At 33.5% G+C, this 26,454-nt stretch overlaps 3 protein-coding genes across 3 annotated transcripts; all 3 read left to right on the top strand.

The window, feature by feature from the left end:
* Positions 1-2,069: 2,069 nt before the first annotated feature.
* LOC123678996 (endocuticle structural glycoprotein SgAbd-4-like) lies at positions 2,070-7,661 on the top strand. The gene is made up of 3 exons (XM_045616301.1): positions 2,070-2,225; positions 5,351-5,466; positions 7,027-7,661. The coding sequence occupies exons 1-3, from the start codon at positions 2,211-2,213 to the stop codon at positions 7,313-7,315; spliced, it is 420 nt and encodes a 139-aa protein (XP_045472257.1). The 5' UTR covers positions 2,070-2,210; the 3' UTR covers positions 7,316-7,661.
* A 2,222-nt stretch (positions 7,662-9,883) lies between these two features.
* On the top strand, positions 9,884-11,562 carry LOC123678997 (larval cuticle protein 1-like). The gene is made up of 2 exons (XM_045616302.1): positions 9,884-10,095; positions 11,176-11,562. Exons 1-2 carry the CDS (start codon positions 9,926-9,928, stop codon positions 11,534-11,536), a joined length of 531 nt encoding a protein of 176 aa, XP_045472258.1. The 5' UTR covers positions 9,884-9,925; the 3' UTR covers positions 11,537-11,562.
* Positions 11,563-14,029: 2,467 nt separating this feature from the next.
* Positions 14,030-18,506, top strand: LOC123678998 (endocuticle structural glycoprotein SgAbd-3-like). Its single transcript, XM_045616303.1, has 4 exons — positions 14,030-14,166; positions 14,272-14,423; positions 15,601-15,774; positions 18,192-18,506. Exons 1-4 carry the CDS (start codon positions 14,152-14,154, stop codon positions 18,379-18,381), a joined length of 531 nt encoding a protein of 176 aa, XP_045472259.1. The 5' UTR covers positions 14,030-14,151; the 3' UTR covers positions 18,382-18,506.
* Positions 18,507-26,454: the final 7,948 nt, after the last annotated feature.

The following is a 26,454-nucleotide window of genomic DNA, read 5'->3' on the forward strand; positions in this document are numbered from 1 at the left end:
CAGGCGTGAGTCTATTCATGATGAATTGCCAAACCAAACTGAGAATAAATCACTTGACATCTGTTAAATCGGTCGCTATCTTGAACAGTAATGCCAACTTAAAGTTATATACCTCGAAAAAAAAACACCCATTATATAATCAATCCAAATTAATTTTCACTTTCTATGTGAGGCAAGTTAATGCAATGACAAAGCTTGTTAAAAATAAAATAACCAAACGAAAATTAATTCCGGCACACTCAATAGAATTTTTTAATATTATGATTCATCAGGAATAAGCAGCACCATAAAATTTGTCTGGCATTGTAAATATATTAACTTTATTGATGACTATTTCCTTCTATGAAATCAAAATGCAGTTTGTATTGAACAAAGAGGAATTTTTTTGGGATATACAGGGTTAGTACTATTTAAGTTCTTACCTGCCTGAATGGTGTAATTCCAATAAATAAATATGAATTCCGTATTTGCTATATATATTGTAGGTGTGCCTATCAACGTGATTGATGTTCAGACTTGCAAAAATAAGTACATGGCCACACATATCCTGGAGCGATTGACGGGATGACATTATTGAATTTTTTCAATTTTTAACACCTACTCTATTGCTGAAAACCATCATTCAAATCATCCTTCGAATATTATCATAATCACAACATGAATTGCCACTGTAAAAATATGTTCTGTAATTTCAGCGGCGTTTCTCTTGGGGGTCTCTATGTTTTGAATATTTATTAATATTTCACTCCATAGAGGCTTTTGAATATTCATCATGGAGCTCGTATTTGATTGAATTCATTAAAAATTAACATTAGGTGTTCAGTATATTTGTTATATTTAAAGTTCACAGTTGACTAAGTATTAGGAAGGATGAAGCGCACTTCTGATTGAATGGCTATCGAAAATAATGGTTCAGTGCGGAATACGTATCGCGCACTACGTCCATTTTACATTCTGGTTGAATGGCTACTTCAACAAACAAAACTGTCGCATTTGGAGTGAAGCTAATCCTCAAGTGTATGTCGAAACACCGTTACATCCAGAAGAACTGACTGTTTGGTGCGCTTTATGGGCTGGTGGAATCATTGGACCGTACTTCTTCAAAAACGATGATGGCCAGAACGTTACAGCCAATGGTGATCGGTATAGAGCCATGGTTACTAACTTTTTCATTCCTGAATTGAACAACCATGATGTCCAGGAGCTGTGGTTCCAACAAGACGGCGCAACATGTCAAACAGCTCGTGTCACAATCGATTTATTGAAAGACACGTTTGGTGACCGCCTAATTTCACGTTTTGGACCTGTGAATTGGCCTCCAAGATCTTGTGATTTAACATCGCTAGACTACTTTCTGTGGGGCTATGTGAAGTCATTGGTCTATGCGGATAAGCCACAAACCCTTGACCATTTGAAAGACAACATTCGCCGTGTTATTGCCGATATACGGCCACAAATGTTGGAAAAAGTCATAGAAGATTGGACGTCCAGGTTGGACTACATCCGAGCCAGCCGTGGCGGTCATATGCCAGAAATCATATTTAAAATGTAATGCCACAAGATTATCTTGCGGATAAATAGAATTCATGTCAATCGAATAATCCATCGTTGTTTCATTGCAATTTAAAGTTCTATAGCTCTAAAAAAACTCCCTTTATATACCTAGGTTTATCTGACTTTAATCTGGCAGTTCTAGTATCTGGGAGGTGAGATACTAGAATTAGGGATAAGTTCTGGAAGGAATTGAATATACCTGGCTGTTAAGCAGAAAATGAACTCAATCCAAAAGGGTTGCTGCACTTTGTGTAGCCCTTAAAAACTGAGACCAATCAGAAAAACTAGGTGAAGAACAAAAATGATGATCAGAAAAAAAGACAATCGAGTGCTGAAGCGCTAATCCTAAGATACAGCACTGTCCCCGATGCATGCTTCTCCGCAAGCATTAGACATTCATAAAATGCATTAGAAAAATACACAATATACTGCGTATTGTTATTACATCCGTCCAATGCAACAAGTCGACTTGTTGCAGGCGTGTAATTTGATGTAATGATATCTGGTCAGATCGAGATGCAATGATGAAATAAACGCGACTTTGTGGAGGTGTAGGGGGACGAATAATGATTCTGTACATCTTCGATAAATACTGAAGTATAAATAGAAGAAGTCATTATCAACGGTGGTGTAGTTGTTTCAAGTGAACACTGATCATGAAGGGATTTAGGGTAAGTTGTCAAGAGAATTGATGAAGTTTGACGTGTTAAGCAATTTTATTTCCGAAAAAATTTGGTGTCAGGGGGCATTAGTTCAATCCATTTCCCAGTTGAGTGTTCAATTGCGAAATGTTGAAAAAATTTAATCATTTTTAGCTCAGTGTACATTACTGACATAAAAAAAAATCTGGACATTTTTATTTTGCATAGATTTCCGAAAGATTCAGCACCTAATTGCAAGTATACTCAGCCATATTGAAAATATTAGCAGGTGAAGGGGGCTATATAGTGGTTTGAAAGTTGAATAAGGGGAGAAGTAGTTTTACTGAATATCTTTTTTTTTGTTTAATATTCCAAAAAAAAAAATGTTACTTATTTTTCCCGTTGTTACTTTTTTATTGTACGTTGCCTGTTCTTTATCTTTTCTTCATATTCATTCAAAGGATTAAACATCTATACAGGGTTAGAACTATTTATAGGGGCACTACAGGGATATCGAAAAAAGATACAAGGTGGCTTAAATCACCAAAAAGTTGCATTATTTAGGGATTAGTGTGTTGGTGTTAACAGATCCAAAATATCTCCAGGATTAGAACTATTTAGAGGGCCACTACAGGGATGTCGAAAACCGTTAGAAAGACAGGTTGGCTAAAATTACAAAAAAGTTGCATTGTTTTAGGATGAGTGTGTTGGTGTAGATCGATCCAAAATATCTCCAATGGTTCCCGAGACATCTCTAAAAAACTGAAAATCGTGATTTTTTTTGTTTCTGTAGATTTGTGATTTGTTTCTGAAGATAACTTCACGAAATTCGGTTTGTAGTCATAATGCAATATAAAGATCAGTCATCGGATTTTTTCTGTTCTCCATTGATTCAGAGACGCGATAGTCAATTTTTTTTTATGGACGCCATATTGGTTTTTCTTATGAGGTGATAAAAAAAAAATTACGAATTCACCAATATATCAAACTCTACAAAAATATCGAGTCTAGGTAAGCAAATTTGAAGAGTTGATATGTGAAATCATCACTTGACAATCGCGTCTCTGAAACAATGGAAAACAGAAGAAATTTGGAGACACCATTAGTATCTCTATATTGGATTATGGCTTAAAACAAATTTCGTGAAGTAATTTCCAAAAACAAATGAGTTATACAGAAAAAAAATTCTCGATTTTCAGTTTTTTCGAAATATCTCGAGAACCATTGTAGATATTTTGGATCAATTCACACCAACACACTCTTCCCTAAAAAATGAAACTTTTTTGGATTTTAAGCCACCCTGTCCTTCTAACGGTTTTCATTATCTCAGTAGTGGCCTTCTAAATTCTAATCCTGTATATAAATGTTAGGATTTTTTTATCCAGTTGTGTCTCTCCAATCCCTAATTTAGCTGTGAATCAAAACCGAACTGTGAAACCTCAAACTTCTGTTACAACCCAACAGTGTGTAGAGCTTTTATAGCAATATAGATTTCTGTACAAAATCATTAAAGAAAATTAATATTGGCGCAAGTATTTTAGGGAATCTAGATTAAATATTAGATGAAACAATAGGAGCTTTTGAGCACTCGTCCTTTGTCTTTGTCTGAGATGTGATTTATTGAGGTGTTACTGTTGTCGGTGAGTTTGTCCATACGAAGGGGTTCCGATGATATCTCTCTAAATTCGACACGTAAATTTGGGTGATTACTTCACTTACGGTTGTAACAGAAATATTGTGTAATTTTTTTGATAGTCTGCTTCAATTTTATATGATTTTGGTATAAGTATAAGGTCCGAACCTACCCAGAAAAATTTTAGATCTTTCTGTTTGGGAGTTATTGGATAGAATAATAACGGAGAATTCGTCGTTAGGGACTTGAACCTTACCGTTTTAGACCATTCCCGGATCGAAATTCGAAAATTACAGACATCGAAAGGGTATAATATGCGCGTGAAGATATTACCTAGTTTTTTGAAACGATAATAATTCATACAATTTCAAATGAAACATCTAGGAACACATAATTTACATATTCGGGTTAAACCTTTCCATTAATTCCAACATTCCATTAATCATTAAAAAAAAAAGAATAAATTCAAACACTAATTGCATAAACTATACTTTTTCCAGATATATTTTGTATTTGCAATGAAGAAAAACGATATTTTCCTCATGGATATACCTAATTATCTTACTTTGTTGTCAATATTATGATAATAAAAATCAAAATTACGTAACGAATGATCTTGCCTGCAGCAGTTATAATTGAGAATAACTAGCAAAAATATTATTGATGATTCTCCTGTATTCGCTTTTACGATGAGCAGAATATTGGTTTTTAATGTTCAACTCAATATTGGCTTGAGGAAATTGATAGCATTTCTTCTTGTTGTTCATCCCAATTATATTAATTTTGTTTCATTTATGGAAATTACCACAAACATTTAATGATAGGAAAGCTTCATCTCCAAGATAATTTTAAATGCTATTCAAATTTTAAAAAATTCTCGAGTTGTCTTTCCCTTCTCTTTCATTATAAAATTGAATTCGTTTCGCAACATATTCCATACCTTCTAATTTTTGGAACAGTGAAAAACTGTAAATAGTTCATTAGAGGTCAAATAATTCCATATTTTGTACCCAAATCAAAATATAATACTTTGATTCCCACAAGGGAGATCTAATATCCAATAAAATATTCCTCTGCTTCATGTTTTCTTCTGAATAATATCAAATTTTACCAGGTTATCGAGAACTGAAGTAGCTACAACTGAGTATCAATTGATATATTATTCTTTATTGGTCATTCAAAGCTTTCAGTCTCCGATAACCTGATACATTTGAATTTTCAATAAAATTTTATTTCAAAACCTACCTTCGATGTCGATTCCATTTTTCTCAAATGACTATTGAATTAAGTCCATCAACTCGATCATTAAAATCCATTTGAAAATTAATTTCATTATTATTCCACTATCATTGTAGATAGTATTGTGAATAGATTTGAAATTTACAGTTTATTGCGAAATTATGAAACTCACCATGAGTATTTAATTTTGAATCCTAGATCCATTTTAAAGACATCATAATCAGACTTCAGCCATATATTTTCCCAAAATCAACTTCCAATTCACACCGTAATTTGGTTTCAGATATATTTATTAACTTCGCTGATAGTAGCGGTCTATGGAAGACCACAAGGTGAAAAGGAAATAAAAATAGTCAGTCAGACAAATGAAATATCACCTGAAGGAGGATATGAATGGAGGTGAGATGATAAAATGTTAATACATAAATAATTTTCTGAGTGGAGTAGTCTGTGACATATCTATGTCTATAACTAACTTTGACATTTCACGATGAGTTTTTATTCATATCAATTTGGAATTTTTTACTGTTTTGTAGATGCTCAACAATACTAACAAACAATTGATTAAAATTCATGAAATGCCAAAATTGGTTATCGAAACTCCGAATTTCAATTTTTTTCTGCGTCTTCCGAAATTCACAAACTACTTCCATCCAGATAGAAATTGCAGTTTTCCTTATTTCAAGTTTTCCTCGATAACTCTTGCAGTTTTCATTTCAGGTTTAAGGTTTGCTTGAGTAACCCCTCTCTCTTTATACATAGAACTGACTGAAACAATAAAAAATATAGGCTGTAATTTGAAAATGTTGAGTTTAGATGAATTTGAGATCATGATCTCTTCATAATCACCTTGTACATTTTTGGTCCAAACCGCAAACAGTCTTAAAATACTATTTATTTTCATATAAGTTCGTCAAATAAACCATCGAGGTGAATCATCTTGTATCTTAATCTTTAATCGAATTCTTCTTCATTTTTGTGTCGAATAATAAAATATATAACGGGTGTTTTTTCGAGGTATATAATTTTAAGTTGGCATTACTGTTCAAGATGGCGACCGATTTAACAGCTTCCAAGTGATTTATTCTCAGTTTGGTTTGGCAATTAATCATGAATAGACTTACGCCTGAAAAACGCTTGCAAATTGTGAAATTTTATTTCGAAAATAATGGTTCTGTGCGCAATACGTATCGCGCAATACGTCCATTTTATTTTGTTCAGCGATGAAGCGCACTTCTGGTTGAATGGCTACGCCATCAAACAAAACTGCTGAAATTGGAGTGAAGCTAATCCTCAAGTGTATGTCAAAACACCGTTACATCCAGAAAAACTGACTGTTTGGTGCGCTTTTTGGGCTGGTGGAATCATTGGTCCGTACTTCTTCAGAAACGATGATGGTGGCCAGAACGTTACAGTCAATGGTGATCGGTATAGAGCCATGATTACTAACTTTTTCATTCCTGAATTGAACAACCATGTTGTCCAGGAGCTGTAGTTCCAACAAGACGGCGCAACATGTCACACAGCTCGTGCCACAATCGATTTATTGAAAGACACGTTTGGTGACCGCCTAATTTCACGTTTTGGACCTGTGAATTGGCCTCCAAGATCTTTTGATTTAACACCGCTAGTCTACTTTCTGTGGGGTTATGTAAAGTCATTGGTTTATGCGGATAAGCCACAAACCCTTGACCATTTGGAAGACAACATTCGCCGTGTTATTGCCGATATACGGCCATAAATGTTGGATAAAGTCATCGGAAATTGGACGTCCAGATTGGACTACATCCGGGCCAGCCGTGGCGGTCATATGCCAGAAATCATATTTAAAATATAATGCCACAAGATTATCTTGCGTATAAATAAAATTCATGTCAATCGAATAATCCATCGTTGTTTTATTTTTATTGCAATTTAAAGTTCTATAGCTCTAAAAAAAACACCCTTTATTTTTTCTAGTTACGAAACAGAAAATGGAATCAAAGCTCAGGAAACCGGAACCCTTAAAAAAGGAAAAGGTGGTCCAGACGGAGAAGATGCTGTTGTAGCCCAAGGTTCCTTCTCTTATACCGATAAAGAAGGAAACCAGATTTCTGTAGTCTATGTTGCTGATGACGAAGGTGGTTTCCAACCTCAAGGAGCCCATCTACCAACTCCACCACCAATTCCACCAAATATTCAAAAAGCTTTGGATTGGATAGCTTCTCAACCTTCCACAACAGAAAGAGCCGGAAGAAGAAGGAAATAAAGACAACAAACACCTCACCACAAAAATCAACAGGACTCATGACATTCTGTATAAGAAAAGCGAAAATCTATGGACACATAGGCTGAGCATTCGTTTTATACCTTTTGTTCAGTTGTAAAGTGTATATATATATTATTTTATGCGTTATCTCTTTCTCATTCCTTTTTAATTTCCTTTTCTTTTTTATTCCTATGTTGTTGACGATTGGATTTATTCATCGTTGTTTTATTATCCTTTTTTCTGTGATAACATTTTTCAATCGTTGATATCGGAAGTCTATGAACATTGCATGATTATGGATATTTGTGAATTATTTGTATTTTATCAATAAATATCTTGAGCATCAGATTAGTTCGTAATTCAATACATAACAACTTTCATTGTTATTAATGTTTGGATTGAGTAGAAATGCTTGTAACGATTCTGACTGATTGAATTTCTCTAGACTCTAAAAAAACTGTAAACTGTAAAATCGAAACAAATTGAAGAAATTGAGACTGACGTAGAGTCAGTGCTTTTGAGCGTTCGTCCATTCATGTGCCAATTGCGCCCTTAGAGACCACAAAATTGTATAAAGGTAACGGGTGTTTTTTTTTCGAGGTATATAACTTTAAGTTGGCATTACTGTTCAAGATGGCGACCGCTTTAACAGCTGTCAAGTGATTTATTCTCAGTTTGGTTTGGCAATTTTCATGAATAGATTCACTTCTGAACAACGCTTGCAAATAGTGGAATTTTATTTCGAAAATAATGGTTCTGTGCGGAATACGTATCGCGCACTACGTCCATTTTATTTTGTTTAGCGATGAAGCGCACTTCTGGTTGGATGGCTACGTCAACAAACAAAACTGCCACATTTGGATTGAAGCTAATCCTCAAGTGTATGTCGAAACACCGTTACATCCAGAAAAACTACTGACTGTTTGGTGCGCTTTATGGGCTGGCGGAATCATTGGTCCGTACTTTTTCAAAAACGATTATGGCCAGAACGTTACAGTCAATGGTGATCGGTATAGAGCCATGATTACTAACTTTTTTATTCCTGAATTGAACAACAATGATGTCTAGGAGCTGTGGTTTCAACAAGACGGCGCAACATGTCACACAGCTCGTGCCACAATCGATTTATTGAAAGACACGTTTGGTGACCGCCTAATTTCACGTTTTGGACCTGTGAATTGGCCTCTAAGATCTTGTGATTGAACACCGCTAGACTACTTTCTGTGGGGCTATGTGAAGTCATTGGTCTAATGTTGGAAAAAGTAATCGAAAATTGGACGTCCAGATTGGACTACATCCGAGCCAGCCGTGGCGGTCATATGCCAGAAGTCATATTTTAAATGTAATGCCACAAGATTATCTTTTGGATAAATAAAATTAATGTCAATCGAATAATCCATCGTTGTTTTATTGCAATTTAAAGTTCTAAAGCTCTAAAAAAAACACCCTTTATATGGTTTGGTTTTCTGCTATAAATGTCTTTGGTTTTAACGCCGCTATTAACAAAAAATGTGGACAAAGTTTGAAATTCATATTCTACACAGTGAGTCAATAGTGCTCGATCAGTCAATAACTCTTGTTAATTTGTGGCTAGCGAGATTATTCAAATTTTGACGGAATCAACAGAACTCAGTATAAAAGCTTATATTATTTTTGACTCTACATGCCGGTCCGAATAAGTGAAACACGATACCACCCTGTTTTTTTGAATGCACAATTTTCATTTCATCCTCATAATCTCCATGAAATTCTAATTTCGAAATACTCCACTTGCAATCATTTATCTGTGGTACTTTTTGGCATAGGACACTTTTTCCCACAAATTTCATTGATATAAAATATTAAACTAAGGATCATAACTTGAAAACCATTCGAAATAATTGTACAAATTTTTTTATTGGGTTCCCGAAAAGTTTCATGCAAATTTATGGATCACTCTACAGGTGGTCTGAAAAATACTGCTCATTCAAAAAATGACCTTCAAAAATGTCAATAAGTCCATTCATTCAGAAGGCATTCTTTAAATAGAATACGTAAGTAAATAAATAAGTAAACATATTGATGAAGTAATCTATACATATATGAAATGAAATAGAAAATTATATTAAGACCAAAAGCAAGCACATACAAGGTTTTACTCCAAATCAGTGATCTTCCCATTTTAATTAACCTATTCTTGGTATTCTATTTTTGTTCGGTTTCCTCTGTTAGATCCCGGACGTTAGAAGACATATATTCTCATAAAAAATATAGAATGAGTATAAATCCACCAAATTACTTTTATCATTTGAATATTGAGAATTACCATAAAAGACATCTTGATATTGAAACAATTCCAGACGGTTCATTTGAATAAACATGTTTAAAATTCAGAGACAGGATCGTCTTCTTTCTCTTCAGAATATATATCATCACTCTACTATCAATTTTTTTAAACATAAAAGAACTGTTGAACCTTCCGAAGGACATTTGTCCACGTATGCAAATTAGTTACTATTTAAAAGTTCTTCTGGAACAGGTATAAAGCTTCATATTTTTTCGGTTATATAAGCGGAAATTTTTAAAGTTTCTTCACATTTCGCAAGAACCGTCTCAACTAATAAAGTCAAAATGTTCAAATCGTTGGTTATCATTGCCTGTGTTTGCACAGTAGGATTTGGGGCCCCCATAGATCAACCAATTCAAATTATTGATCAACCCCATGCGCATCACCCAATTCAAGTAGTGCCAATTGTTTCTGAGGACTTCGACAATAATGGAGATGGTAACTTTCATTTTGGGTGAGTCTTTTTTTGAATGTCTTCAACATCAAGTTGAAATTCAGGATGGAAGAAGGTTTGAAGACTAATAACAGTTTTCTATTCTATTTCTATTATAAAGGGTGTTTTTTAGAGCTATAGAACTTTAAATTGCAATAAAACAACGGTGGATTATTCGATTGACATGAATTTTATTTATCCGTAAGATAATTTTGTGGCATTACATTTTGAATATGATTTCTGGCATATGACCGCCACGGCTAGCTCGGATGTGGTCCAATCTGGACGTCCAATTTTCGATGACTTTTTCCAACATTTGTGGCCATATATCGGCAATAACACGGCGAATGTTGTCTTCCAAATGGTCAAGGGTTTGTGGCTTATCCGCATAGACCAATGACTTTACATAGCCCCACAGAAAGTAGTCTAGCGGTGTTAAATCACAAGACCTTGGAGGCCAATTCACAGGTCCAAAACGTGAAATTAGGTGGTCACCAAACGTGTCTTTCAATAAATCGATTGTGGCACGAGCTTTGTGACATGTTGCGCCGTCTTGTTGGAACCACAGCTCCTGGACATCATGGTTGTTCAATTCAGGAATGAAAAAGTTAGTAATCATGGCTTTATACCGATCACCATTGACTGTAACAATCTGGCCATCATCGTTTTTGAACAAGTACGGACCAGTGATTACACCAGCCCATAAAGCGCACCAAACAGTCAGTTTTCCTGGATGTAACGGTGTTGCGACATACACTTGAGGATTAGGTTCACTCCAAATGCTGCAGTTTTGTTTGTTGACGTAGCCATTCAACCAGAAGTGCGCTTCATCGCTAAACAAAATAAAATGGACGTAGTGCGCGATACGTATTCCGCACAGAACCATTATTTTCGAAATAAAATTGCACTACTTGCAAGCGTTGTTTATATGTGAGTCTATTCATGATGAATTGCCAAACCAAACTGAGAATAAATCACTTGACAGCTGTTAAATCGGTCGCCATCTTGAATAGTAATGCCAACTTAAAGTTATATATCTCGAAAAAAAAACACCCGTTTTATCTGAACAAATACTTACAAAAATTATTTTTATATTCATAGATTCGTATCCGGCGACGGAACCAAAGTACAAGAAGAAGGAACCTTGAAAGTTTACGACGAGAAGAACGCCGAAGAAGTCGTCCATGGATCCTACGAATATGTCTCACCGGAAGGAAGGAACATCAAAGTAGAATACTACGCTGACGGTTCTGGTTTCCACGCTTTCAGCGATGACATCCCCAAGAGTGCTGGAGTGTCATCCCCATCTCAATACGGAAACTACGTACAGGAAAATCATTACAACCCATTGGGAAGATCTTTCCCTCAAACCGAACAAAAAGTTACTGTTGCACCTGTTCAGACTTTCCCAGGAAACCAAGTCTACAACTTCCCTGCCAACGCCTATAATGTACAGAATTAATTGTAAATATATAAAATAAGTAGCAATATTTTTTATTTGAAACCCGCATTCCTTCAACTCAAGACTTCCGAGAACGAAAATTTTTCCATAAAAATTAACTAAAAAATTTTTTTCTTTTCCTTGAAATCAGCAAGGCATTAAAAATAATACCCTTTTACGGTTTATCAATTTCTAATAGCTTTCAAGATGTCTACTTTCAATGCACTACGAAAACGTCTATGTCCGATGTTTATCATTTTCCTTTATCTATCCGCTTTGTCGTTTTACCATCTGTGATTTTGGCATTAGTCATCAGTATAGGTACAATTACCCCATATATTTCAATTACTTGTAAATTCTCTAACATCCACAAAATTCATTTTGTCTCAGCATTGCTTACCTTATTTTCTTAGTTCAACATGTAACGGGTGTTTTTTTCGAGGTATACAACTTTAAGTTGGCATTACTATTCAAGTTGGCGACCGATTTAACAGCTGTCAAGTGATTTATTCTCAGTTTGGTTTGGCAATTTATCATGAATAGACTCACGCCTGAACAACGCTTGCTTATAGTGCAATTTTATTTCGAAAGTAATGGTTCTGTGCGGAATATGTATCGCGCACTACGTACATTTTATTTTGTTTAGCGATGAAGCGCACTTCTGGTTGAACGGCTACGTCAACAAACAAAACTGCCGCATATGGAGTGAAGCTAATCCTCAAGTGTATGTCGAAACAGCGTTATATCCAGAAAAACTGACTGTTTGGTGCGCTTTATAGGCTGGTGGAATCATTGGTCCGTACTTCTTCAAAAACGATGATGGCCAGAACGTTACAGTCAATGATGATCGATATAGAGCCATGATTACCAACAACAACCATGATGTCCAGGAGCTGTGGTTCCAACAAGACGGCGCAACATGTCACAAAGCTCGTGCCACAATCGATTTATTGAAAGACACGTTTGGTGACCGCCTGATTTCACGTTTTGGACCTGTGAATTGGCCTCCAAGATCTTGTGATTGACACCGCTAGACTACTTTCTGTGGGGCTATGTAAAGTCATTGGTCTATGCGGATAAGCCACAAACCCTTGACCATTTGGAAGACAACATTCGCCGTGTTATTGCTGATATACGGCCACAAAAGTTATCGAAAATTGGACGTCCAGATTGGACTACATCCGAGCCAGCCGTGGCGGTCATATGCCAGAAATCATATTATGAATGTAATGCCACAAGATTATCTTGCGGATAAATAAAATTCATGTCAATCGAATAATCCATCGTTGTTTTATTGCAATTTAAAGTTCTATAGCTCTAAAAAAACACCCTTTATTTCAAGTAAGATTTTACAAGGTAAATCTGTCGACAAACAAAGAACACAATTTTCAATAAATGACATCACATCTTTTTCGAAAGAAAAAAATGATCGATCTAGAAACCTGTTCCAAAGCCATATATTCGCGAAAGTAGAATCGCTTCGTTTGAAAATTAATTTAAATCTTGTTAAGCTCCTAAATAGTGAGTTTCAAATCAAACGAATAAAGACTCCAGCTGATTCTAGATCATTTCAGAAGGACTATTATCATTCTATTGTTGGATAATGAGATGAAGGATCTAGAGACAGAGAAGTGATATAGCATAAGTTCTCGAAAAGTTGAATCATCATTTCGAGAACTTATACTTTGATGATGGAAAAGAGTATTTTTGAAGATGGTTGTTCAGCCGAAAAAGTTATGCCGAATTTCAAAATTAAATATCATTTCTCATTATAATTATCACATACGCAAGTACACAACTGAAATATCTACGAAAATAAAAAAAAAATTCCTTGAAATAAAATTCTAAACCCATTTAAATAGGCTCTATGGTTTTTTTTATATTGCACTCTGAAAAGCAAAATTAAGTATTCATTTCTTTTATCCTACTGGATTAATTCCAAATCTAAACAACATTTTTTCATTCCATAAAACCTTTTTTTCCATAATTTAGGTGATAAGATACCAAAGAGTTTCAACTTCAAACTAACAAGCATTCAGACATATCTCAACTAAATTTCAGTCAATTTTAATTCAGTCAAATTCAAAATATCTATCGAACTTTCCATAATACGAAAAATGTATCAGATTACTAAGGCAATTGTTATGAAATGGCACCATTCTTAACAAATGAATATTTAAGGAATAAAAAACTACATGATAAATACCTTGGTGTCATATTTCTGGCAAATGCTCATGATATTCCTTACGTCAACCAATTAAACAATAAAATTTAAGTTGAGATCATAAAATCCTCGATATCTTCCTGGTTGAACGATAGATCTTAGACAATACTTTATTGCAGTTTTAGAATTGGAAATCAGAAGGTATACTAACTTTGATTGCAAAATGTCAAAAATTTCAACAAATATAAAAGAACACTATTGCAATGTTTAAATAAAGAGATTCAATGATTAGAATTTTATGAATGAGGCTGAATTTGTTAGCACATTAGAGGGAATGACAATTATGTAAATACAATCGAACGCTCCAACGTAGTTTGTATTTACCTATATAAATTTGTGGACGTTTTATCAACACCAGTACTGAGCACATCTTCAGAGACTAAATAACAAATATTTTTAAAGAATCCACACAATGATGTTCCTAGGGGTGAGTTGTTGAATTCTTGAAAACACAAGGTTTTTTCATCACAATAGCAATTCACATATGGACAATATTGTAGAAAAATATAGAACATGTATTTCATATTTTCAGTTGATCTTGTCTGCTCTCCTGGTATCTGTTTTTGGACGTCCTCAAAATGCACTTACCAACAGCCAACAACAGTATTCTGTTCAACCATCAGCAAATGCAACAATTATCAATAAGACTGAGCAAGTGAATGAAGATGGCAGTTTTAGTTTCAGGTATAAAATCTTTATTGTGTATATTTTATTACTCATAGACTTATACAGGATGAGTCAATTAGTGATAACTCTTGGAAATTTTGGTCTAGGAATCGACAGTAGTGAAACATGATACCACCAAGTTTTTTTTTTCAATGAGAATGCCCAATTTTTTTGTATCATACTCGAAGTCTCCATGAGATTCTGATTTTGAATGGAATACCCCACTTGTGATCATCCATCTGTGGTACACTTTGTCGTAGACCATTTTTTTTCCGAAAATTTTAATAGATATAAGGATTCAAACTGAAGGTCTATGTCTTGAAAACCTTCCAAGATAATCGGATGATGTTTTTTCATTCAATTCCAGAAAAGTTTTCAAGTCTTCTGCAAATCTACGCTGGTCCGAAAGACACTACAATTTTTAGAAAATCACCTTTTTAAAATGCCAATAAATCCATTTGTTCAAATGACATGACCTGCATTTTTTGACTTGTCGAATAGCCTAGTGAGTAGTCATCATTTTTTGTTGAGACATGATCTGCCTAAAAAAGGGTTTCAAAATGCTTCATATTTCATGTTTTATGCGGGGTCTGGCAGTATACTTTTCAAGCAAATAGTTTCAAATGGACGAGAATACTCTACTTAATACCTAGATACTAATAATATCAATTGAAGATAAGTCAAAGCAATCATCAAAATATTTGAAAAAATTAATTTTCACAAAATGAAATGGAGACCACGTGAACAAACATGGTCTGAATATTTTCAGCTGAAAAAGATTCATCAAAATTTATCGCTCATATAATTTGCTCAGATATCTGAAAATTCGAAATATTCTTTACTTCATCATTGAAAACATTGGGATACGATTGGAAAACCTTTCAATTTTCCATGTGATATAAAACAAAAACTATAATTTTTCGTGAAGAAATTTCGTGTGCAATTTCCGCACAGATTTGAAATTAATCTGCAACTGAAGTACCTAGTGCGAAAGGTAGTGTACACGCTTAAAGAAGGAACTTAATTTTTATTGTCAATTTTTCTATAATTTAATTCAACATTTTATTCATCTATAAGGAAATGAAATCTTCCAAACTCCGAATGTGTCATCGATATTGTCACCTTCATTGAAATTCTGCAACCTACATCGATATCCGAATATTTCAATTATGTAACGAATGTAAATCTGTTTTAGTTTCGAAACAAGCGATGGTACTCGCGTTCAACAAAACGGTTTCCTTAAGAAATCAGAAAATTTACCTGCATCTTCTTCTTCTTCTGACAACCAGGAAGCGCAGAATGGACTAATTCAGGTTTTGATGGGAGGGTACTCTTATGTAGCACCAAATGGAGAGACAATACAAATTCAGTAAGTTCTTATGAATTATTGATATTTTCTTCAACATTTCTTTTTTGTTTCGTAAGAACCTATCGATTTATCACATATTCCATTATACACTGCTCAACAATTGATAGGGATCACTTACTTGTTCTGAATTTATTTCTGAAATATTCGCTCCAAGATTATAAATTTAGTCAGATATCAGAGTATTTTCAGTTGATAATATGGTTCACTTGAGAAAAGAATGAAAAAATGGAAAGTTGGAGAGAAAAAAAGACTTTATTAGGAACACTCAAAATTCTGTGTTTGAATAACATAAAAATTTTATGATGAAACCACAAGAAGGCTGAAGTTTCGGTTAAGCTAGTACCCAGTTGGTCCCCCACGAGCTCGTCTCAAGCATTCTACCCGACGAGGCATACTTTCGATCAAACGATTTATAAAATTTTGGGGCAAATTCGTCCAAATATCCCGTAAAGCGTTAGAAAGGTCCTCCAGGTTATTGATCGGTTGTGATATCTCTGGCTGGTCATGGTGGTGTTCTGCAGACCAACCAACTCTGTGCGTTGGTTCAAACAAATGCCTCCCCATACACATATAGAACCTCCGCCAAAAGCTGTTGTGGGTACCATAAACTGTTCTGCATACCTTCCCTCTTTCCCTCCAAGAAAGAATACGTCCATCGGAGTTGACCAAACGAAATCTAGACTCATCCGTAAATAAACATCGGCTCCAATCTTCAAGTGTCCAATTGCGGTGCTCCTCAGCCCATTGTAGTCGATGAACCCGGTGTTCCCTATTCAAACGGGGATGTTGTACCCTCCTACGTGCTCTCAAACCACGAACATGTAGTCGTCGTCTTACAGTCTGGTTCGAAATTAGAACTCCTGTTGCAACTCTCAGTGATCTATTGAGCCGCGACGCCGGGTAAGTGGGATTTCTCCAAGCATTGAGGATCAAAAGACGATCTTGGGCAGCTGTTGTACTGCGCTGCCGACCTCCCCCATGAACATAAGCTACTGAGTCGTTTTGGATGAACCTATTCCAAGACCGACTCACGACACTTTGCGAAACATTCAACCGCCGGGACACTTCTCGCTGGGACAAACCTTCCAAACCGTATGATTTGGTCCAGTTGCACAGGAGCCAAACGTCTTCTCGGCATGACTGATAAGCTGATATTATTCTCATTTCTTCAATTATTGTCACCTTATGTGTTTGAACGAGAGAAAAAAACAGATTTAATAACAAATACCACATTGCTTTTCACTCCACCTGTAACAGCCTACAGATAATAATCGATTTTGTGAACAAGAGCCGATGAAGTGAGGAAGACTTTGATATAATCAACTCAAAACATCTTACTTTTTCCTTAGAGAACATATAATGTAGAGATATTCACGAGATAACTTGAAAAAAATACAAATGAAGAGAAGTTCATAAGTGATCCCTAGCAATTGTTGATCAGTGTAGTTCTTCTCTCGACTTCTCGATTCAGAATTTCAATTCATTTCAAATAAGACTTTGTTTCGCATTTGATACCTCTGGATAAAGATGATCCTACACAAACAATTATTTTTTCTGAAATCATTTGAATATTCCCAGCAGTAGTTTTTAGTTTTCAACTTCGTAGATTAATTGGAAGAGTGTGCAATAATTACATTTTCAGATAAGGAGAAATGTTTGTAAGCGTACTAAGACTTATCTTTAGATTTCTTCGGCACAAAATCAACATTGCCATTTCAACAATATTCACTATCTGTGATGTTATCTCGCACATCTCTACATCGTCATCAATCCTCATTTTGAAAACTCTTAAAGATAAGTAGATAAAGTAGTAAAATAGAAACAAGTAACAAGGGTCTCAATTAATTTCCTACAAAAGATTTTTCTGAGTTGTTACCTTCCTATTTTCGAACAATAAATTTGTGAGATTGAGACCCTTGTTACTTGTTTCTATTTTAATCTTAACTCACACAATGGGTACACTTTCCTATTAGATAAAGTAGTGATTAGATATTCATCTTTTGTCACAACGTTAAACTAATCGATTGTCGGTTTTGTAGGCAATGAAATTGTAAATAAGAATCGTTATAAATTATCTTTAATTTATGATAACGCTGATGGCGATTTGAGAAAAAATAGTATGTGGATCCGGCAGTAAAAGCAAATTCCCGAATTCCATTATTTATTTGCAAAATTATAGTGATTGATGATTAGAATTTGGTCTAGTTCGCGTACAAGTTGATGAATAAAAATGATTTTGAATTCAACCTTGAAATTTCTCGAGTCTTCAGAGAAATGTATCCAAAACTTCACTTCCTATATCTACAGTGTGTTTTCATTATTGTTCTAACATAAACTTTCAAGATATTATATTCTCAGGCAGATCAATTAGATCATTTCAATTTGAACAGCTGAGATTATTTCAACTGTTTCTTCAGGTACATCGCTGATGAAAATGGTTTCCAACCACAAGGAAGTCATATTCCTACACCACCAACTAATCAAGAAAATATAATTCGTTCTCTGGAACAGATCAATAACAGTCCTCAACAGTATGATCAAGGAAATGTTGTCAGTAGAGATGTCTCTTCTCAAGAGGAGATAGAAGGATCTTCCGAAGAAGAATAACACCTGAGTAACGAAATATATTATAATATGCCTGTACCTCGATTTGTAAATTTAAGTCTTAAGTTATTATCAATAACAGAATATTTTTGTTATGGATTTTAAAATAAAAAGTGAATATCAAAGCAGATAATGAAGAATTATTTAGAATTTGGAAACCAATGAAACATCTGAAAACTTCGAAGTTTGAAGTGGATACCTAAATTTTGCTAATTAGATTAGTTGCAAAAAAACACTATATGGGTGTTTAAATGAAAATATAATTGTTCTGTGGTATGATTATTTACAGAATTGGTGAGAATTGTGAACTAGCATGAGGAGTAACACAAAAGCATCGGAAATAGTTCAGATCTGCAATAGAATGATGTTAATATAAATGTTTATAATTATCAAAAAAGTATTTTCAGGGAATTGCTGGAGCAAACATTAACATAAGCCGAATTCCTACCACCTGCAGAATTCACAACGAAAAACTAAAAAAGAAGAAGAATATCACATTTTGCTTACAAACATTTTAGAGAATTATTCATTCATTAAGGGTCATTAGTATCATTTAAATACTAGGCAAATTATGTCTTCTCGTATTAGTTTGTTCTTTACCTCCAGAGAAGGCTCTTACAATCGTTGAAAATTTAGTGTATTCAGTTTTGAATTGAAACCACATAATGGTAAGTCTTCGGTGATGTTATATTTTTGAATAAGTAAGAGCTTTGTTACAATTTTAATTCAAATTTGTCAAGTTAAAAGTCGATAAGAACAACCAATAAGTGTAAACAAAATATTTGCTGCTGAATTTTTCCATAATTTTAATGTTACCTATATCAATTTCTATTGTGGTTTATTCACAGCTTCTATTTTTCAATATAGTATTATTTAATTGAAAATCCGATAATTATTTGTTTTATTTTTATTGCAGGCACCAATAATAAGTGAATGCATCCCTTTAGACTCTGACCTAAATTCAGATTTCCATTTAGCTGTGAAACATGGTAATATTAATAAAGTTTATGAGTTACTTCGATATCGTCCTGATGTAAACCAAAGAAACGGAAAACACCAAACACCTCTACATTTGGCTGTAGAGAATGGACATTACCACATAATCAGTCATCTAGTATTCCATGGTGCTCATGTAGAAAAACTGGATTGGAATGGTAAGAGACCAATTCATATGATAATGGTTTGCCCAAAAAAAATCGAGTGTTTGGAACAGTTAGTTATTTGTAAAGCCAATATCGATAAAAAAGACGGTAATGGTTGCACCTTGTTACATTTAGCAATAAAGGATGGTTTCACAGAATTGATAAAGAAACTACTTAGATTAGGAGCAAATCCAAATAGTATTGATTTTTATGGAAACAATGTTTTACATCATTTTGCTGGAAGGACCTCGATAACCGATGAAGAATCTGACTTAATCTCAGTGATGCTAATGGAGAATTCCATAGATGTGCACAAGAAAAATACACTTCTGGAGACACCATTATATATTGGAGTTAGAAATAATAATATTCGATTTGTTCGTGTTATTTTGGCCAATAAGGCTGATTTTTGGCTGAATAAGATTTTGAAAATTTAATTGTTATGTGTAAAATAATAACTAATCCCTGTGTGGAAGCCCTTTACAAGTCTATCAAAACTAATAATGAATCACCATGATAGCAAATTCTTTATATACTTCAAATATTTTAATGCCATAATTATCGCATAATGTTATTCCTTATTGTTCCTAAATTGGAGGTACAAAAATGGGGAAATTGAGAGATTTCTTGAATAATTTTGTGAAAAAAAGTCTATGAACATAGGCCCGCAAACGCTTTGTTTACGAGATACAGGGCGTTTCTTGCAGGCCTACTTTCTTGTGAATATTATACCAGTTTATCAAATCTTCGCTACAGCTTGGGTGAATAAGTACCAAAACCTAAAATTAGTTATTTTATCAAAACTTACTAACTGGATCTTTATAATGATTTGGAGAAGCACACATTGTTCCCAGAAAAAATATCACCCTGTAGATTTGCATTTAAAATCAATCATTTTATCATTTTTCTCAAAATGATCCAAGGAATCTGTCATATTTGTTGGTACCTTTAATTTAGCATTATCTTCTTTGTCTATTTGTTCGTATAAAATAAATTATAATATAGTATTCAAAGTTTTTTTCTTCATTATGTTGATTATAATCAATGCATAATTGAATAATCTTAATAGCGAAATATGCTAGGATAACATCTCACAGCCGTCTTATCTAAAGCGAAAACTTTCTCGAATGACTCTACAATATCTCGATTGTGATTCACACAAGGAGTGGTCAGTCATCTCTACCATAGAATTTCTGGGAATTAGAGCAAAAGACACTTTTTTGCAAAATCCATCCAATAGATAACAATATAACGAATTTGTGAAGATTCCTTCGTTTCCTAGAATTCGTTTAAAAATGTAAATTATAAAAGATTGCAATCTTCTCACCAGTGCCGTATCTAGGGCGTGGCAAAGGTGGCACTTGTCACGAAAAAAATTTTTTTTACTCATATCTGTAATGTGAGAAAAAGAGGTTTAATAACGAAGTTGGAACTTAAATACTCAAAATATTTTTTTATTACCAATTCGATTGTTCTCACCTTAAACTGGGTTTTCCTAAAACGGAGTTACGAAGGAAAATATTCCTTGGATAATTTTAAGGAAAAAGAGACCCAGAAGGGGATCTCCTCTGGTTCGAAAGTTGTAGTGCTAAAACATCGAAATTTGCCCACCCTGTACAAAAATCCAACTTCTTGAAACTAAATGCAAATTAATACTTTTTTTCGTCTTTTTGACTAGACTAATTGGGTTGTTTCACCCTTTTTCAATTGATTCAACCTATTCCTGAATGAAGATGTGGGAATTATATTAAATAGCCATCAGATAGAACGTATTTAGACTTATGATTAGTCCATTAACAGTATTCTCATTAGAGAAGTGATGACTATTCGAAATAAATTCTGCTTAATGAACTGCAATCTGACTTTTTCTGCATAGATAATTTCCAAAAATAAATGTAGTAAATTCAAAAATTGTCCTTCAATTTCGTCGTTTATACTGAAATAATGAATTTATCGGAAGAAAAACATATGTCAGCAGTAGGAAAGAAGTGAAAACTTCAATCTATGTAATAAGTAATGACAGTTTTTTTTTCGAATTTTCCAATTGTCATATTGAAAATTAAAATTTTATATGAGTTATAAATTCTTCCATAGTATGTTCTTGTTTGAAATGAATCAATCATAGGGAAGCACAATAATATACTAGATATTATTTATTAATCTTAGGCTATCGATTTCGGAACATTCCTATTCCATCTTCAGGCAAGCTGAAAGTACACAATTTTATAATATTTTAACCTGCTATGATTAACTTATGTATTCGAAATTTAATATTTAGGGTTAAGTTAAGAGTATGCAACTTATTGTCGTATAGAAGTCAAAATGGATGAAAAAGTGCTTCATTAAATATAATTACTCTTGTAATAAAGACCGGATGTGTATGCTGATAAGTATCTAAACACGACAGAGGTTCAGCAATTGTATGTACAATATTTCTTCAATAAACACAATGAGACAATTACACAGTTAATGACTTCTATGACTAAAATTATAGTACCCATTTATCAAAATGAGAAAGGTTGACCAATTTGAGAAGTCATATCTTCAACTTTTCAAATAACAGAAATGACTAAGAAATAGTACCTGAGAGTTCAACTTAGGTCTAAGAATGAATGTGAATTACGATGTAATAATTACCCTAAGAACAATTCTCAGAAAACCAAATATTTTTCTACGAATTTTAATGAGATGTCATTTTGTTGAAAGAAAAAACTTTAACCATCATTAATTTTGCTCTTCCATGAAATAGATTAGTAAAAAATTAGATGTGATTGTACTTTTGTCGATTAATAAATTTATTTATTCTTATTGTTATTTCATAACCCATGACCCATAACCCATTTTTTTTGACTGTATTGAAATCGCGATTCTTTCGAGAAATTGAACAAATCGATCTGTCAAAAATGAAGTATTTCAGTTTTTTTGACATAAATTCAAAAATGATGGAATTGTATTGATATCTGAAAATAATCATTAATAAAAAAGTTAGAAATATATCCTCGGTGCAATAACAGTAGATTTCCATAATTGCATTTTCATATGGTAAATTCAACATTCGAGCCATCATACTAAACAATATAATAGCTATTCATGTACCAAGGACGCAAAAAAGTTTAAAACTGTCAGCTTTTCGTCGACCTCATATACTTTGGAAGTAGGCACTTACCAGTTTGATGATATCAAATCTGTATCTGTTAGAACTGAAGACTCGATCACAATTTCAATGAATAGAAACAAAATGTATTCTGATTTGAACTCTGACAACTCTATTTTTTGATTAAAGTACAAAATTAATTCAATCTGAAAGATGAATAAAAAACGTAACTTGTGCAATTATTCATTTTAATTTCTGCTGTTGAAGAAGATGCATAAGAAGCGAAATAACTAAAAACACTTCACCTTGTACAAAAAATATGTTACATCTGGGTCATAACAAAGAAATTTGGTTAATTCTTCGCGACTAAATACTCTTGATTTTGTCGCTTTGTATGCTTTGTTTTTTCAAAAATGTAATAAGTTTTGGAAATTTTGATACATGGCCGTAGTTGCCAATTCTCGCAGCTAGGGAAGAGTGTTATTGATATTCATATCGCTATCACTATCCATTCATGATTATTATCAACACTAATCTACAATAAAAACTACAGTCTCATTCAAACTTAAAATATGCCGTATCATAGTGACCGCAGTGGTTACTAAGATTGATTATGGTGTCGTATCATAGTAACCATAGCGGACGAATAGTGTTTGCGGACAAAAAACACTTGCCTTCAATAATAGTCGATTTTTCAGTTGGAAATTAGGACGTAAAATGTCACTTTTCATAGAGGTCGACGAAAAATACTATTTGATTAATTTGATCTTCTAATCAATCAACAAAGAAAGTTTTATGTTAAATGGAGTAAGAATCGGAAACTTTATGCGAAATTTTGTGAGTAAGGATCAGAATAAAAAGCGTTACCTACAGTTTTTAACACCAAGAAATTCTCTGAATTTCCAAACTGAAAAGAAAAATCCGAAATTGGAACCCAAGATTGCGGTTGATATCAGATAACTCAAAAAACATACGTTCGAGCCATATAAAGGATATTCCTAAAATGGAGGTGCAAATGAAAATGAGAGATTCCTTGGATAATCATTAAAAGAAAAGCCTATTAATATGTGCCCAAAAACGCTTTGATTTCGAGATATAATAAAGTGTTTCTCGTAGTCCAACTTTTTTGTTATAATTAAGTAGGTATACCAGTTTATCGAATTTATTTATTATTTTTATCGATTAAAAATCACAAAAAAACCAAACTTTAACACACTGATTCTCGAAAATGAAGTGCTTGCAGCACCATCCTTATGAACTTTTTTTTAAATGATCAGAGAAATCTGTCATATTCGTTGTTTCCTCCACTATATTTGCGTCCGCTCTCGACACCTTTGTGAAATTATAACTTGATGTAGCTTTTAAACATACATCGGATGTATGGAATTCTTAAGAGGATTTCGTGATATATATTTTTTTTTAATCTGCAGAGGTGCTAGTTCCCAATTGCTCATAAGCTTCTTCATAAGAATAATAATCAAAAAAACTTATTATAAAAATATTTACTTAGTTGAAATTGCGTCTTTTTTGAATGGGTAATAACAGAATATTTTTGTTATGGATTTTAAAATAAAAAGTGAATATCAAAGCAGATAATGAAGAATTATTTAGAATTTGGTAACCAATGAAACATCTGAAAACTTCGAAGTTTGAAGTGGATACCTAAATTTTGCTAATTAGATTAGTTGCAAAAAAACACTATATGGGTGTTTAAATGAAAATATAATAGTTCTATGGTATGATTATTGACAGAATTGGTGAGAATTGTGAACTAGCATGAGGAGTACCAAAAAAGCATCGAAAATAGTTCAGATCTGCAATAGAATGTTATATAAATGTTTATAATTATCAAAAAAGTATTTTCAGGGAATTGCTGGAGCAAACATGAACATAAGCCGAATTCCTACCACCTGCAGAATTCACAACGAAAAACTAAAGAAGAAGAAGAATATCACAAATTTGTTTACAAACATTTCAGAGAATTATTCATTCATTAGTCATTAGTCATTAGTTTCCTTTAAATACCTGGCAAATTATGTCTTCTCGTATTAGTTTGTTCTTCACCTCCAGAGAACGTTCTTACAATCGTTGAAAATTTAGTGTACCTATTCAGTTTTGAATTGAAACCACATAATGGTAAGTCTTCGGTGATTTTATATTTTTGAATAAGTTAGAGCTTTGTTACTATTTTAATCAAGTGTTAACTAAATATTTGCTGCTGAATTTTTACATAATTTTAATGTTAGCTATATCAATTTCTATTGTGGTTTATTCACAGCTTCCATTTTTCAATATAGTATTATTTGATTGAAAATCCGATAATCATTTGTTTTATTTTTATTGCAGGCACCAATATCAAATGAATGCATCCCTTCAGACTCTGACCTAAATTCAGATATGCATTTAGCTGTGAAAGATGGTGATATTAATAAAGTTTATGAGTTACTTCGATATCGTCCTGATTTAAACGAAACAAACAGTAAACAACAAACACCTCTACATTTGGCTGTAGAGAATGGACATTACCAAATAATAAGCCATCTAGTATGCCATGGTGCTAGTGTAGCAAAACAGGATTGGATTGGTAACGCACCAATTCATATGATAAGGGTTTGCCCAAAAAAAATTGAGTGTTTGGAACAGTTAGTTCTTTGTGGAGCCCATATCGACAGAAAAGACCGTTTTGGACGCACCTTGTTACATTTGGCAGTAAAGGATGGTGAGATAGAATTGGTAAAAAAACTACTAAGGTTAGGAGCATATGTAAATAGTACTGATATATATCGTTTCGGAGTTTTACATTATTTTGCTGGAAGGACCTCGATAACCGAAGAAGAATCTGACTTCATCTCAGTGGTGCTAAGGGAGAATTACATAGATGTGGACAAGAAAAATCAATTTCAGCAGACACCATTATTTATTGCATATAAAATGAATAACATTCGATTTGTTCGTGTTATTTTGGCCCATAAGGCTGATTTCACGCTGAAAATGAACCGAATATTAGATCATTCCTTATTGTTCCTAAATTGGAGGTACCAAAATGGGGAAATTGAGAGATTTCTTGAATAATTTTGTGAAAAAAAGTCTATGAACATAGGCCCGCAAACGCTTTGTTTACGAGATACAGGGCGTTTCTTGCAGGCCTACTTTCTTGTGAATATTATACCAGTTTATCATATCTTCGCTACAGCTTGGGTGAATAAGTACCAAAACCTAAAATTAGTTATTTTATCAAAACTTACTAACTGGATCTTTATAATGATTTGGATTTTCCTGAGTCACTAGAGAACTGTTTTGAAATTTTTTCTAGAAATCTGTGGCAGATAGAACTACAAGATATTCAAAAGTGTAGTACTGTAGTACGCTTTTTTTTTAAACTATCAGTACCAGAAATAAGTTCTAGCGGGAAGAAGCACACATTGTTCCCAGAAAAAATATCACCCTGTAGATTTGCATTTAAAATCAATCATTTTATCGTTTTTCTCAAAATGATCCAAGGAATCTGTCATATTTGTTGGTACCTTTAATTTAGCATTATCTTCTATGTCTATTTGTTTGTATAAAATAAATTATAATAAAGTATTCAAAGTTTTTTTTTTTGTTATATTGATTATAATCAATGCATAATTGAATAATCTTAATAGCGAAATATGCTAGGATAACATCTCACAGCCCTCTTATCTAAAGCGAAAACTTTCACGAATGACTCTACAATATGTCAATTGTGATTCACACAAGGAGTGGTCAGTCATCTCTACCATAGAATTCCTGGGAATGAGAGCAAAGGACACTTTTTTGCAAAATCCATCCAATAGATAACAATATAACGAATTTGTG

The sequence above is a fragment of the Harmonia axyridis genome, chromosome 4 (assembly GCF_914767665.1).
Source record: "Harmonia axyridis chromosome 4, icHarAxyr1.1, whole genome shotgun sequence".
NCBI classification, from domain to species: domain Eukaryota; kingdom Metazoa; phylum Arthropoda; class Insecta; order Coleoptera; family Coccinellidae; genus Harmonia; species Harmonia axyridis.